The following is a 14,674-nucleotide window of genomic DNA, read 5'->3' on the forward strand; positions in this document are numbered from 1 at the left end:
AAGATACATGTGGTATCACTTCTTTGACAGTATTTTGGGGGAAGAGGCAAGATCATTTCTAGTTGTACCTAATGAAGTCCTGGTCAAATAGGAATCATGAACCAAAGAGGGACTCAACTCTCCTGCTGCCCCTACTTCTTGCTGCAATGTGGCTTCAGGGAGGGTTGTCAACTGGTCAGATCCTGACAATACTCTGTGGGCATTTTTTGTGTCATGCGATTTCATTATTCCTCAAGACCAGAGATGCTTTGTTTTGTTACTTCAGATGATGGATATGTGTATCATGTCAATCATCTGACAGACTTAAGTTTTTCTTTTTCCTTAGGAACATTTACACTTTGTGATGGAGATTTCCCAAGATGAGATTTTTATTCTGGACCCAGATATGGTGGTGTCACAGCAGGCAGGGACCCCTCCAGGAATGCCTGATCTTGTTGTGGAACAAGCCTCGGGGTGAGTGTGCTTCCCCGTTGTTGTTACAGCAGTGAGGACAGTCCCGGGTGATGTCTGTGTGGTCTGGCTTTGGATTTGATATTCTCATAGCATCAAGCAATTTAAAAAAATAGATTTCTTGTTGCATTTCCTTAGAGTGAGGTATAGATGATTCCATTGTAAGTCTGCCTTATAATTGGCTATGAAGAATTACTCTTTCCCACTCTGATTGACATCATGCCTGAGCCTTCTTTACACACCTTACCAGCCCTTCCTAACAAACCTATAAAATGCTACCACTTCCATTTGCACATATACATCCATAGTCAGCATATTTCCAAATTAAATTTAGCACAAGGTGGTTTGACTATACCATGTTTTTTTTCTCCTGCTTGTTTTTCTCCTCCCTTTTTCCTACTTCTTTTCCATCCCCCTCCCCCAATTTCTTCCCTTCTCCCCTCCTCCTCCCTCACCTTCTCCATCTCTCGCCCTTCCTCCTTTTTCTATTTCCAGGCAGCTTGAGACATATAGATTATATAACAATAACTACAATGTATCAAGCACTTATTATGAGCAACATGTTGTGTTAAATGCCTTTCTTGCATCCCAAATACTACTACTTAATAGTTACTTAACTACTTTAACTGCTCTGTGCTTGTTTCCTCATATGTAAAATGGAAATAATAATAATACCTACTCATACAAATGTTGTGAAGATTAAATGATTTGATACAGGTCAAGCACTGAGAATAGTAAATATCATTCAATATCATATTATTAATATCATCATCTTCATTATCATCATCATCATTTCACAATGACCATGCAAGTTTGGTTATTATTATTATACCAAATCCATAGATAAGAAAGTTGAAGCTTGGGGGTTTGTTAGTTGACCAATATTATTCAGAAAATAACTGACAGACCTGAGATTCAAACCCAGATTTTCTGATGCCAGAACACATGAGTTTATCTGCCACATCACACCACCAAAATATTACTATTTCTAGATTATTTCAATAATTCAACAAAAAAATTATTCAGAGCGCTTCATGTGCCATGTACCGGTGTGAGCAATTGGGAAACAATGGTGCAAAAATAAAAACAGATAAAAATCTCTGCCCTTTTGGAGTCTAATGGATTTCAGTGGTTTACTGATATATACAGGCTAAATAGTTTAAATAAGGATAGCCCTGGAAAGCACACACATGTGGCACTCAAATAGCAAATGCAAATTTAGTACACATACTCACATGATATAAACAGGAAGGAATCCCTATCCTTGTTTACACCTGTTCAATAATTTATTTGACCACTGCTGCTCTTTCTGAATGTCTCCAATTTTCTATGGCCAGCTGATGTCCACGGTATGTGCTGAGTCTGTGGGGAATTAGGATGACACACAGTGGCAGAATGGGACGAATTTCTAGCTGTGTTTAGGAAGGTGGCAAAGCCAGTGATATCAAGGCTGTCCTGACATGAAGGGACAGGCTGAGAGGCACCAGGGGTGGCCTGATGCAACCCTGGGTATTTGACAAGGTGGTGGAGAAGGCTGGTTTCTTGGGCTATGTACTATAAATCAAACCTGTTAGTTGGAGAAGAACAAGTGTGATGTTTCCTATGCAGAATCAGTAGGTGCTGGAGTCTAGGTGTCCTCCCACCTGACCTGAGCTCTAGTGCTTGATCTGATAAAGGGTAAACTCACTCTGTAACTCTAGCACTGGTCTTTGCTCTGTCAGTCATTCTCTCCATGTCAAAAAATGACCAAAAGAAATGGCTTTGTCCTGGATTTGACGTGTGTTAGCTCCATTTCCAAAGATATAAAGTAGCCTGGACTTGAACTAAAACTAAATCATTCTCTGTCTTATTTCTTATTAATTGTCCCTTTAGAAATGCAACAGGAACAGGGTTGCAATGAGAGAGGTTGAGCTTTATTATTCTTTAATCTTCATTTCTATACCAGGCCCATTACTTCTTATTCATGGCATACTTAAAATGACCCAATCTTGAAATTCGGTTTCCTCATCTGTAAAGTGGGCAGAATCATATACATGGTTAATGATTGTCAGAAAATTTAAATGAAAGAATGAATGTAATGTGCCTAGCAAATGTCCAGTGAAGATTGATTTCCCTTCTCAGCTTTAGAGGTGAGAATCATCTTGAGGAAGAGTAGTATGAGCCTTGAGGCTGACTTTGAATGCTTAACTGACTGGGGCCCTCTTTCTCTCAGAATGTCTGACTGGTGGAATCCGGCCCTACGGAAACGCATGCTGAGTGACAGTGGGCTGGGAATGATAACTCCACATTACGAAGACTCAGATATGAAAGATATCGGCCACTCCCATATGCTACAGTAAGAGCTGTCTCTATTATTTTCCAATGTGACACTGATTGCTGGTAGAGGATCACATCATGGAATATTAACCAACAGGAAGGATTTTCTTTTTCATGGTGCTCATGCTGTCTCACGTCTGTGTCACTTTGGTTCATACCAAGCTCCTGTGGAGCTTCACCTTCCATTTCTCTTGTTCCTAAACCATGTGGTGGCCTCGCAAGGGGATGTATAGACACTTTATTCCTCACCAGTGCTTTCTTTACTGGAGTCCCTGTGTTTGCCATAATCATGAGGACATGCATGAGGGTGATCATGAATAGTTTGGAAATGGCATTTAGTTTTTCATTTGTGTGAACATTTTTACTTGCCATTATTTTTCTGTTTCATTTGTCTTAAGTTCTAAGCCTATGGATATATGCTATATGTAATATTGCCACTTGGCTTTGTTGGCTAAAGTGGATTTCTCCTTGTGTTGTGGTTTCAGTCTCAATGGGTAATCAAGATGTTATGTGTTCATAGATCATGATAGTAGGTGTGCTTTCTTCTCTGGTCTGATCTTGGTCAGCAAGTAGGATGAATGTTGGAATTTTGCAAATGTCGATACATTTGTGTTGAGCGAGTCTTATCTCCTGCCATCGTTCTTTGCAGGAGCAGGTCCTGGGTGCACTCTGTGGTCATGAATACACTCAGTCACACCCAATGTTTAATTTCAGGTCAGTTGCCCATTTTGGAGGTCATACAAATTCATGCAATTCATGAAATTAGGCTGGTTCTGAGTCCTAGCAAGTCCTACTCGAATAGTTCACAATGGCTTTGTAACCATGCAGTTTTTTATTGTTTTGACTTAGAACCCTAAGGTTATCTGAAGAGGCAAGACAGTGCACTGTTTCTCAAAGAAGAGTGGAAGCAATTTCATTATGACAAAAGGGAGAAAAATGGGAAATCTGAAGCTAATTATTTCATTGGCAAAGGTTCTGCTTCAGACACCCCTAGGGCAAAGGGAGACTTCATTTTAATTGCTTCTCTGTACTGCCTCTTATTTTGTTATGTGAAGAGGGGAGAGGAAAAATGAATAACTATGAAATTTCCTTTTTAATTAAACTGTTGTTAGCGTCTGATGGCATTTTGATTGCTTACAATTCAAGGATGTTTTTTCAATTCCTTTTGTTACAGAATTGAAGCATGTGAACCAGGGTGAGTCAGTCACTCACTGTTAGCTAAAAAAGTGTCCATTTATCTGCTGCGGAAAGACTTATGATAAAATTAGTACTTTAAATAGCCAGAGAAATAGAAATTAAGCCTAGACAAGGAAGATCAGTGTTGAAGTTGTTTTTATATCCAGGCTATTTTCAAAAAGTGGAATATGAGCTTAATCTGATTTCCTATGCCCCGATGTTTCTTTATCTAGGATTTTAATACTCATATCATGATATATGGAATGATTTTTCTAAGATATTAAATATTCTTTCAAAGAATCACAAATAAATATGCCACTTCGTATAAAAACCAAGTTATTAACACCCTACATCAAAATCAATTCTTATTGTTTATTTAGGTTATAACATCCTTTTAGGGATCTATCTTAATTTTTGTTGATTTTCAGTTGGAAGCTATACATTTTTCTGATCATTGATACTTCCTTAGTTCTTAAATACACTAGAGTAGCTTATTCTGTTTCAAAATTCTCTGTAAAATAACTTGGAAAACAATCAGACAAAATGAAGCATTTCAAACACATACCTCTAGCCTTTGAGTCTTTTCAACTGAATCCCCAGACATTGTGGAACAGATACAAACCATTCCCACTGGGCTTTTTCTGAAGCCCTGATCCACAGAATGTACGTGTATTATAAAATAGTTTTTGAAAACCATATGCACACATACACAAGTGTGCGCACACACACATGAATACTTTATCCTAGTTTGTCCATTCTTTTTAAATTTTTAAAATTTTATTTTTGTATCCATTCTTCTTTAAGAAGACCATCAAATTAATTCCTTCAGAGATCATCATTGATCCAAACAGGTACAAGTACAGTTTCAGTTATGGAAGTATCTAATAATGTTAGTAATTACTACTATTTAAATACCTTCTGCTTGCTTTGCACCATAGTTACATTGTCTCTACTCCTTTCAACAACTTTTAAAGTTAGCCGTTATTTTAACTGATGCTCACAGGGGTTAAGTACCTGTCTTAGGTTACCTAGGTAGTAAGTGTGTTAACTGTGGTTTGCATCCTGGTTGGTTAATCTACTGACTCCATGCTTTTTCCACTGCACAACACTGCCTTCCCTAAGGGACAGTGTAAAGGCCTTCTGTAATGAAGAAGGTGTGATACTCAGGACCAAAGAGAGATTTAGATTTTTACTTTGGTTTATATTTCTTATTAGCATTTGTAAGGTAAAAAAATTTTGTAATGTAGGGGTACATTAGATGCACATTAATATGTGAGAGAAAATATACCCCAAAGTAAAGATGGCTGAGAATTAATTTTAAAGAAGTTTTTTTTTTGCTTTCAAAAAAAGAGAGCTTGAAACAAACAATAATAATGATGATAAAATTCTGTTTAAAAATTATTAAATACCTATTAAATATGCCCCAAATCCAAATAAGTAAAATATGATGTAAAAGGTACTCATGTACCAACCGTCTCATGTTATTTTTTTTTTTTTATATTTGCATTAGATCTTTCTTTTGATCCAAAAACAACATAGAATAGCATACAAATATATAGTATGGTTTTCTTCACTTCTATTATATATTGTATACACTTTTAAAACTTGTCACTTCATTCAATATCACACTTAAATTTTATCCTTATTGATACATGTAAGTTCCTAATCTTTTTATTTGGCATTATATGCCATAATTTATTTATCCATTTTGCTTTTGATTTCTAATATTTTAGTATTTTAAAAATGCAGTGGACATCGTTGTACATGTCTTCTTCTGTGTTGTAGGAAGAATTGAAACTAAAATGTTTCCCCCAACTATTCTTCTCCTACTTCTGCCGTAGCCTTCACACTTTAACTGAACCAACCTGTTTGTTCTCCTCAGGATTTTTTTATACTTTCTAACTTTGATTTCTGAGAGCCATCAATCTCCCCCCTCCATCAGGGAGGGTAAGAGGGAATGAACAAACAGACTGAATTCATTTTCTATCATTTCTGGAACCAGTTGCATTTATATTATAATTCTATTTACAAATAGATTATAATTTTTTGAGGAATGTATTTGTTATATTAAAAAATGCACACTTATATACAGTTCATCTGGATGGAACTGTAATTCCAGAGAAGGATGTACAACATCTATAGTGCCTTCAAAACCTGTGAATATAATAGAAAACAATCTTGAAGACCCAGTTTTGAAATAAATTGGTGAGAGCCAGTTGTCTCACATTAAGACTGCTGTAACCATGCTGAATATGTCTTTAAGCTAAAAAAAGGATGTCTCAGTGTTCTAATAGAGTTCTACTTACAAAAACATGGTTCTGGAAACATGTTTGCACTTATCATTAATTGTACCATCACTACTAATAACAAGACTGTATCTCACTTTGGCAAAAGATTAATAAGGAAGGAGTTAAATTTTAGTAGACAGAATCTGTTTGAGACAAAAGGAAGAAATTCCCAACTTTAGAAATAGTTAAGAAAATAGTCATTTAGGGAAAACTCTGGTATGTTCTTTCTAGGTTATCCATGAGAAAAGGACAGAATCACCTTTGAATCAGATGGGTTAAGGGCAGGAAGGTAGAGGGACTGGGAGACATTGCTTTAGTTTCTGAATCAGTATCTTCTTTTCCAGTCCTTAGACCCCATGGGTTATGAGAAATTCCCAAATTGATTGAAAGAGATGCACTTCTTCTTAGTTCACCAAGTTCTAAGTGTGAAAAAGCAAAGATGAAGGACTGTGGCACAGGTGAAAATAGAATATCTTGCCACTGGACTAAGACATTGGGGAGACTTAATAATAGTCTCATCACTTTACCTGATGTGTGTTGTGAACCACCCCGATGCAAATATTTAATCCAAACATCTGGGTCTAGGCAGGTATCTGTTACTTGATCAGCTAAATAAAACTAATGGATTTTTATGATTAGCATAGCATTTCTAACTCAAATGGGAAATAATGTTATCAAAGATTGAACTACAATGTATGAAATCTTATTTTTTATTTTGTTAGGATTCTAAGAAACAGACTGAACTATTCATTCATTGACCAAATAAATATTGAGCACCTAATATGAAGACAGTGAATATTTAAAACTAAATAAGACATAAATATTGCCCTGGAAGAGCTTGTATGGTAAGGGAAAATATTAAGTAAGCCAATTATTACAGGTCACCCTGTTAAGTGCAATAATGGATATATGTATAGAGTGTTCTGAAAACATGAGGAAATAGAAGTTTCTTCTTCCCTTGGATTTTACTTTTAAAGAATTAATGAAAATGCTAGTCACTAAAAAAACAAAACAAAACAGGATTTTAAGGGATTTCTTTTTTTGCTTATTTTCTTCACCTTTGCACATGAGCAGGTAAAAATTTGTTTTCTTTCTTCATTATAATACCAGAAATGCACCTCATATAATTGAAAGTGCTTAATGATAGTTTACCATCACTTTACCTGGTGTATGCTTAAGGAAATTTGTACAATTGGCAAATTACTTAGGGATATCAAACTACCTAATAATACTTTAAACAGAAAAATTGGACTTTTAATGTATCCTACAATTCTGAATCATCCTATCAGGAAGACAGTGCTGGGTTCCTATTTGGAAGTGTTTTGGTAATGGATGTTGGTGACGGCAGCACAATGTTGTGAATGCAATCAACAGCACTGAAATATATATTTGAATGTGATTAAAGGGAGAAATGTTAGATTGTATATATGGTAACAAAATAAAAAAAATTAAAAATCCATGGAATTATATTACACAGTGAACCCTAAGTTAAACCATGGACTTTTATTAATAGTACCTTTATAAAAATGTGCTATCCTCAATTGTAGCAAATGTTCCATACCAGTGCAAGGTGCTAGTTGTGAGGTGGTATATGGGAATCCTATATTTTATGCATGATTGTTCTGTAAACCCACAACTTCTTTACTGGAAAAAAAAATTAAAAAAAGAAGACAACCCTGGGAACTCCCCCACTTTCAAAAACTCAGAAGCTCTGGGCTGACAGTAGGAGCAGTGGTTTCATTCTCTTCCTGTCTTCAGCTCTTTCCTTTATACAGTTTCTTCTTGGAACATTAGGTGATGACCCGAACCTACTAAAAAGGGTAATTGTACTTATTGTCAAAACTCTAGGTTCACAACAGGTTGACAGAATGTTGGGTGACAATTTTGGTTGTGGAAATATGCTTTGCCCATCACAATCAGATAAGAGGGAGAAAATTAATCTTCGTGGGGTGCCAGTTTTGCTGGGATGTATCTTAGAGATGAAATCAGGGCTGTCAGGATAGAGATAGTGCCTTGCATCTGTTCCACTAAGATAGTCGGGTCCTGTCCTTACTTACCTTTGACTGACCTAAAGTTTGCTGTCTCTGGCTAATCACTCAAACTGGAGAAACTGCAATACAGTTGACTTGTCTTTTCTTCGTCTTTTTCTCCGTTTTACCTTAAGTTTTTGATACCCTATTTAGCCAAGCACATAATAATATTCTGTCACTTTGTGTGAAAACAATTTAATAAGAGATTTGACTCTGTTCTGTTTATATTTTCCCCTCAAATAGTTATGAATATAGAAGCCTGTGACAGTTTGAATGTATTATGTCCCCCAGAAAAAGCCATGTTCTTTGATGTAGTCTTGTGGGGCATATGTTTTGGTGCTGATTAGATTGGAATCCTTTGAGTGTTTCCATGGAGATGTGACCCACCCAGCTGTAGGTGATAACTCTGATGAGATAATATGCATGGAGGCGTGACCTCACCCATTCAGCACGAGCCTTGATTGCTGGAGCAGTATGTAAGCTCAGACAGAAGGAGCAAGCTTGCTACAGCCAAGAGGGACACTTTGAAGGACACACTGGAACTGAGAGAGGAGCTTCAGCTTACAGAGACATTTTGGAAACAGCCTTTGAAAGCAGACTTTTGCTCCGGAGAAGCTAAGAGAGGACAAATGCCCCAAGAGCAACTAAGAGTGACATTTTGGAGACAAGCTGAAGCCTAGAGAGGAATGTCCTGGGAGAAAGCCGTTTTGAAACCAGAACTTTGGAGCAGATGCTAGCCATGTGCCTTCCCAACTAACAGAGGTTGTCCGGGCGCCATTGGCCATTCTCCAATGAAGGTACCTGATTATTGATGTGTTACCTTGGATACTTTATGGCCTTAAGACTGTAACTGTGTAACCAAATAAATCCTCTTTATAAAAGCCAACCCATTTCTGGTGTTTTGCATTCCAGCAGCATTAGCAAACTAGAACAAAGCCCTAAACTCCTTGGGGGAAATGGAGTCACATTTCCATTTTCAAGTTCCAGTTCCCTATTCACCAATATTTTAAGCAGCATTGAGAAAAAAAACTGCTATAGTAAATATGCCTTAATAGTAAGTATCAATTTTATATAAAATGATGCCAAGAAATTTTGACCTTCCTTTTCCATGAATTCCAAGTTTATGCCAATGATTAGAGCATGAGGAAATATTATTATCGTTCAGTGGCTCTCTCCTTTCATTTGTAAAAGATGGTGGCCTTACCTGCTCATTCTTCAGGAATATTGTGAATATGAGAGAAAGTTGATCAAGTCCTTCTTTACAATAATGGCCAATTTGTGGTCTTGTTCTCTTTGTATCCACAACACTTTGCACCACACCTCATGTAGCAGACCTTCAGTAAGGCAGGCTTGTTGGATGAATGTTAGATATTAAAGAGAAGATTCTCTATCAAACTAAAGTAGATATTTCTATTTGCATTGCTGTAGGAAATCCAGTGCTAATCACATAGGGATTGCAACACAATAATAGTTAAAATGTTAAGCGTTTTGTTAGGCTGTGGAATCCATTTTTGTATTTCAAACTTTAAAATGTGTATGTTTGAGTGAGGAAATTCACATGCCAAAATAATAAAGATGCACTGAATCCCTGACTCAGAAAAATGCTGATAATTCACAAATGGAAAAGTAAAAGATAATTGTGGTAAATATGGAAAGTTACAGGCACTGTTGATGAGCACAGTGCTAGGGTGGATTAAGGAGGAAGAATTGTGGCTAGAAGCCTATGCAGCGAGCTGCTTTTCATGATGTATCTGTATTGTTTAGATTATGTTAGTGACATTTAGTCCTTGGAGAGATTTTGGATGTTCTTTGAATGAAGAGAAAGATGACTTGGCACATAGGAAGCCATAAGCCACCAAAAGTTTAAGGAAGGAAGGGAATCAGGACTCCCTAGGGATTCCCAATACAAGGAGACAAAGCAAAGCCAGAGCAGTAGGATGTATGGGGCAACATGTGCAGCAAAGAGTCTTTATTTGAGTTACCCAGTAGTCTGGGTCATAGTAGGAAGTAGTAGGAAGGGACTCAGGGATTTATTGGAGACTCCTTTAAGAACAAAACAAAGGAGATTTCTCCTGCCTTCAAACAAACACGTTCTGCCTTAGGACATTGAGGAAAGCTAGTAAGGAAGGTGATAGGGTCTTTTCTGACAAAATCATCTAAGCATCATTCTAAAATTGTCAGGAAAAGAAAACCCTATCTCACACTGCCTTCAGATGTTAGAGTGAGTTTGTTTCACCTATATAAAAGCAGGAATTCTTGTTTGCAGTGGCTACGCTGAAAGTGGCGACTTGTGTGCAGAGCCTTTCTTGTTGCCCTGGGGGAGCAGCTGTGTGCTGGTGTCAGGGTCACCATGCCATCTGTTTTTGTGCAGTTGGGCCTCTCTTCCCTGAACCAGATGCCAGGTCCTCCTCAAGGGCCTGAAGGTGACAGCTTGTTCTGAAATCTCATTAGTTTGGTAAATAGAGTGGGGAATAGGGCAAGATGGATGATATCCAAGCTCAAACAAGTTGGTAAAGATGTAAGGGATGTTAGTTCTGTAAAATTATAGGCATTTCTCTCCTTGAAGTCCCAGTTTTTCTTGAGCACAGGGGCTGAACTTTTAGTCAGGAGTGATAAGAATAATTTCCAGAGCACGCAGGGACACTTTCATGCTCTAGGGAAAGTGGGCGCAGTTTCTGAGGACTCATACAATGGTTGTTCCCTTCCTTCTAATTTCCCCTGTTAGACGATCCCCTGTGGGTTCCATTAGTCTCCTGGCATCAGCCATGCCACTAGCCTTCCATAGTAAGTCTTGGCAACAGGAGGGAAGGTAGGAAGCAACTTTCCCACAGACAGTCACTTTATCAATGATACTTCATCATCCTGTCAGGATCTGAGCTAAATATTTGTTTTTTTTAATTCTAACAATAGGAGAAGAGGCAAGAGAGCATAGTTTCCACTAAATATGACTTTGGCACATCTACCTGTGACATGAGATATTTCAGCATGTATTTCCTGTCTTCTGACCCCTGATCCTGGGACTAACCCTTTAAAGGCTGCCCTCTTCCCCCTCATTCCTCTGTCAGTGAGGAAGGTGCCTGCTGCTGGCTTACCTCTTTCCACCTCCACAGAGAGGGCAGAGCCCTCACAGAACACATACAAGGAAATGTTGGGGACAGCAAGGCAGTCCCAGGGGGCTACTGTGCCCTTCTCCTCTGCTCTATATCCCTATTCAATTCCCCTCTGCTTTCATTTCCTCTATTTCTTCAGAATCCAGTGCTTTCATGTTCAAGTCTACTTCAGTGTTTTAACTGCCTTCTTTTTCCCTCTCTAGCAACTCTCTATTCCAAAATACCTCTCAGTCCTTTTTCTTCTTTCTCAAACTCCCACCAAAACTCTAGTTTTCTCAGTATATCTGATTTAGATGAGTAATTTGATTAAACTAATTTGAAGTATGAATGACTGACAGCTTTGGAATCCTTCCAAGAATATTTGCCTGTAATTCTCAGGTTTGTGGGATATTGGCCATTAATGGTTCAACCTGCTCAGGCGTGTGGTCAGAGATGTGAAAGGAATACCCTTAACAACCACTGGAAACAGGGAGATGGTATAGAGCGTGGAACTTCCCTGAGGTGCATCCAGGGATCCCACAACTCTGGAGAGATCAAGGCAAGAAATATCTCGACAACATGGAGAAAGTGTTTATTTGGAATTCAGGGAGATGGGGACTACATTCTTCCTTTTCCTAACTTTTCTACATATCATTGGATCTCATGCATAAAAACAACAAACATTGTTTTATTGTCTTCTGTAATGTCCTATTTGATGCTAAATTCCCTCCACAACTCCATTAGAAGCCCCTTGGAAGTGTGAATGAAACATTATAAAGTAATTATCTCCCACAACTGGAATGGGATTAAGTACATTGTAGGTGCTTAATATGCAAACATTGAATTAATTGAATTAGTCTCAAAAATAGGGTCTATAGAGTCCATTTTTATTTCTTCTCAATATTACTATGATATTTTGCTATTGCTTTTATCCTTTTCTTACAGAGTTTCTTTACTTTTCTTGGTTATGATATATTACTTGCAAAAATACTGCGTCCTGAAATACAGAAGAGTTGAGAGGAGACACACACTTCAGATTCTGTTTTCCACATGAGTGTCTGGAACTTGAACTCCCTCTCCTAAAAGTGAGTGAGGTGGGAGGAGGCATCTGATAGGAAAACTTCTGGGATATATTACTGCCAAAGCAGTCTCCAACTCCATCTACTTTTTTTTCCTTCCCTTTTCTAGAACTGGATCCAGAAGTTCTTGTATGGATTTCATAAAAATAATTAGCTATGGCTGAGCCCTTCCTCAATTACCATGACACCTCAAGGTAGATAGTACATATCCTGAATCATGAGATATGTCACATGGCCCTTCTTATAAGTTTCATGTGTTAATAACACAACATGTGGCCCTGAAGTGACCTGCATTCACAGTCCAGAGCTTCTTGTTACAGAGATGCTTAAAAAAAAAAAGTGTCCACAGTTACAGAGCTCTGAATGGATTGTGTTTCAGCAGGAGTTGTTGACTGGGTCTCCCATGAGTCAGTGCAATCAAGCCAGCAGCTCAGCTTTTTCTGATGCTCTCTGTGGGTATGTCTTCCTTGGTTAGATTTTAAAACAGCATGCCTTTTCTATTCCTTTTGTTTTTTTCCTTTTTTTAAGTAATTGAGCTGGCAATTGTATGATTTCTAAGGTGGAGTCTTACATCCTTTTATCTTCATAACTGTATTGTGTCTAACATACATTTTTTTCATGTCTTCTTCGAAATGCTAAAATGTTTCCCATGTGTGTTTATGCTTTAGGTAATAAAAAGTTGTGGTGGTGAAAACTTCAGGTTGAATGAACTTGTTAAGTATCCGTTTTTTCCTTTTTTTTTCTTTTATCTGTTTTTTCCCTCTGTTCACTGTCCACTTTCGCCCATTACTTCTCATCTCTCTATTCACACGTCTCAGAAAAACTCCTTTCCCTCATTTTATTTGATTGCAGTTCTTAGGAATGAACACCAGGTGGCAATAAAATTTCAAACTCAACATTTTTGTAGAGGCCTCTTCACTGGGCAAACTGATTAAAGAGGGTAGACAGAAGAAATCATATTGGGCAAGCTAATGGGAAAACGGTGTTTTCTAAAAGCCAAATATAACAAAACCACGGGAACTTATTTTAAAAAAAAACCCAGACTTTTCAAGTACAGCTCAAGTGGGGTTCATTAGGTATATTTGCCTGGGAGAGTGTAAAGACTAGGAAATTGTGAGAAGTAAGGAGATTAGTGGAAATTTACATCAAATAAAGAGCTCACTAAACATTCTTTATTTTTTTGAGTTCTGGGATTTATTTCCTTACCTCCACACAAATGCCTATCTTTCTCTCCTTTCTTCTTGGACTCTTTCTGTGTCCCTGCTCCCTTGTGGGTGGTGAATTTTACCTTTGAGTCTATTTGGCATTCCTTGAATGGGTTTGTGACTATTCAAATAGGGAATGTGTTTGTCTTTCTTTCATTTCAATGCCATTTTGTGTGGTTGTTGTAACTTTCATCTCCCTCCTCATTGTCACTTGCTCTTTTACTGTATGTGCTTTGTTCATTGTCTTGATAGAAATATTCATAATTAGAACGGTAAAAAAGCAAACAAAGAGACGATTGTATAGTTGATGGAGATTCTCAGTGCTAAGGGATTTCTGGTTCCATTTTGCCTAATTTGAGCCTTCATGATCAGATCCGCTGTTCCAAACCCTCAAAATGCTGTCCCAGGCCCAGCATATGAGTTTTCCAGGGATAGTCAGTGCACAATCTTGAGGGACGCTCCCAGCTATTGCCAAGGGATAATAATCTACAGCATGCTTTTGAATCACATTAAATCATCCCTTGACTTACTTATTTAAATGAAAATTCTTAAACAATTTCAGGAATTAAATTCAATTAATGTAGCATCACACCTTAAAGGTAAAACAGAAGATGGTGTTTCTGTATTAGTAGTGTGTTTCTGTAGTAGTAATGTGGATTTTTGAAGTGTGCCTATAAAGAGTTCCCAGTTGGGAAGTCAGTTTTCCTTTGGGCTACTCCTCATGGGTTTAACAGAGAATCATCAGAATGATTCAGACAGGGAGCAGAGCCACCTGGGAAATTTTGACTAGAAATGAAGGGTTGCTGCATGTTCATTAGTAAGAACAAGCATGTTAGCACACAGTTGGGAGACTAACCAAGCCAAGATTGGGTTCCACCAAAGTGTGAGAAAGGTATATAAGATAAGCTCATGGAATGCCAAGGGGTGCGATCAGGAGAAAGAAAAAGAAATAAAAGATGAATGAGAAAAGAGAGAAGGAAAGAATATGTAGGATTAATAGAAAACTGGAAACCAGAGGCTTCTCTTTCTCTTCCTCAGTAG

General features: G+C 37.7%; 1 protein-coding gene across 1 annotated transcript in view; it reads left to right on the forward strand.

Moving 5' to 3' along the window:
* The window catches only part of DGKI (diacylglycerol kinase iota), a 538,644-nt gene that overhangs the window by 424,752 nt on the left and 99,218 nt on the right, over nucleotides 1-14,674 (forward strand). Inside the window, 2 exon segments of the mRNA XM_037836080.1 lie at nucleotides 326-453; nucleotides 2,663-2,785. Of these exon segments, the coding sequence (XP_037692008.1) occupies nucleotides 326-453; nucleotides 2,663-2,785 (251 nt within the window).

The sequence above is a fragment of the Choloepus didactylus genome, chromosome 5, assembly GCF_015220235.1.
Source record: "Choloepus didactylus isolate mChoDid1 chromosome 5, mChoDid1.pri, whole genome shotgun sequence".
Taxonomy (NCBI): domain Eukaryota; kingdom Metazoa; phylum Chordata; class Mammalia; order Pilosa; family Megalonychidae; genus Choloepus; species Choloepus didactylus.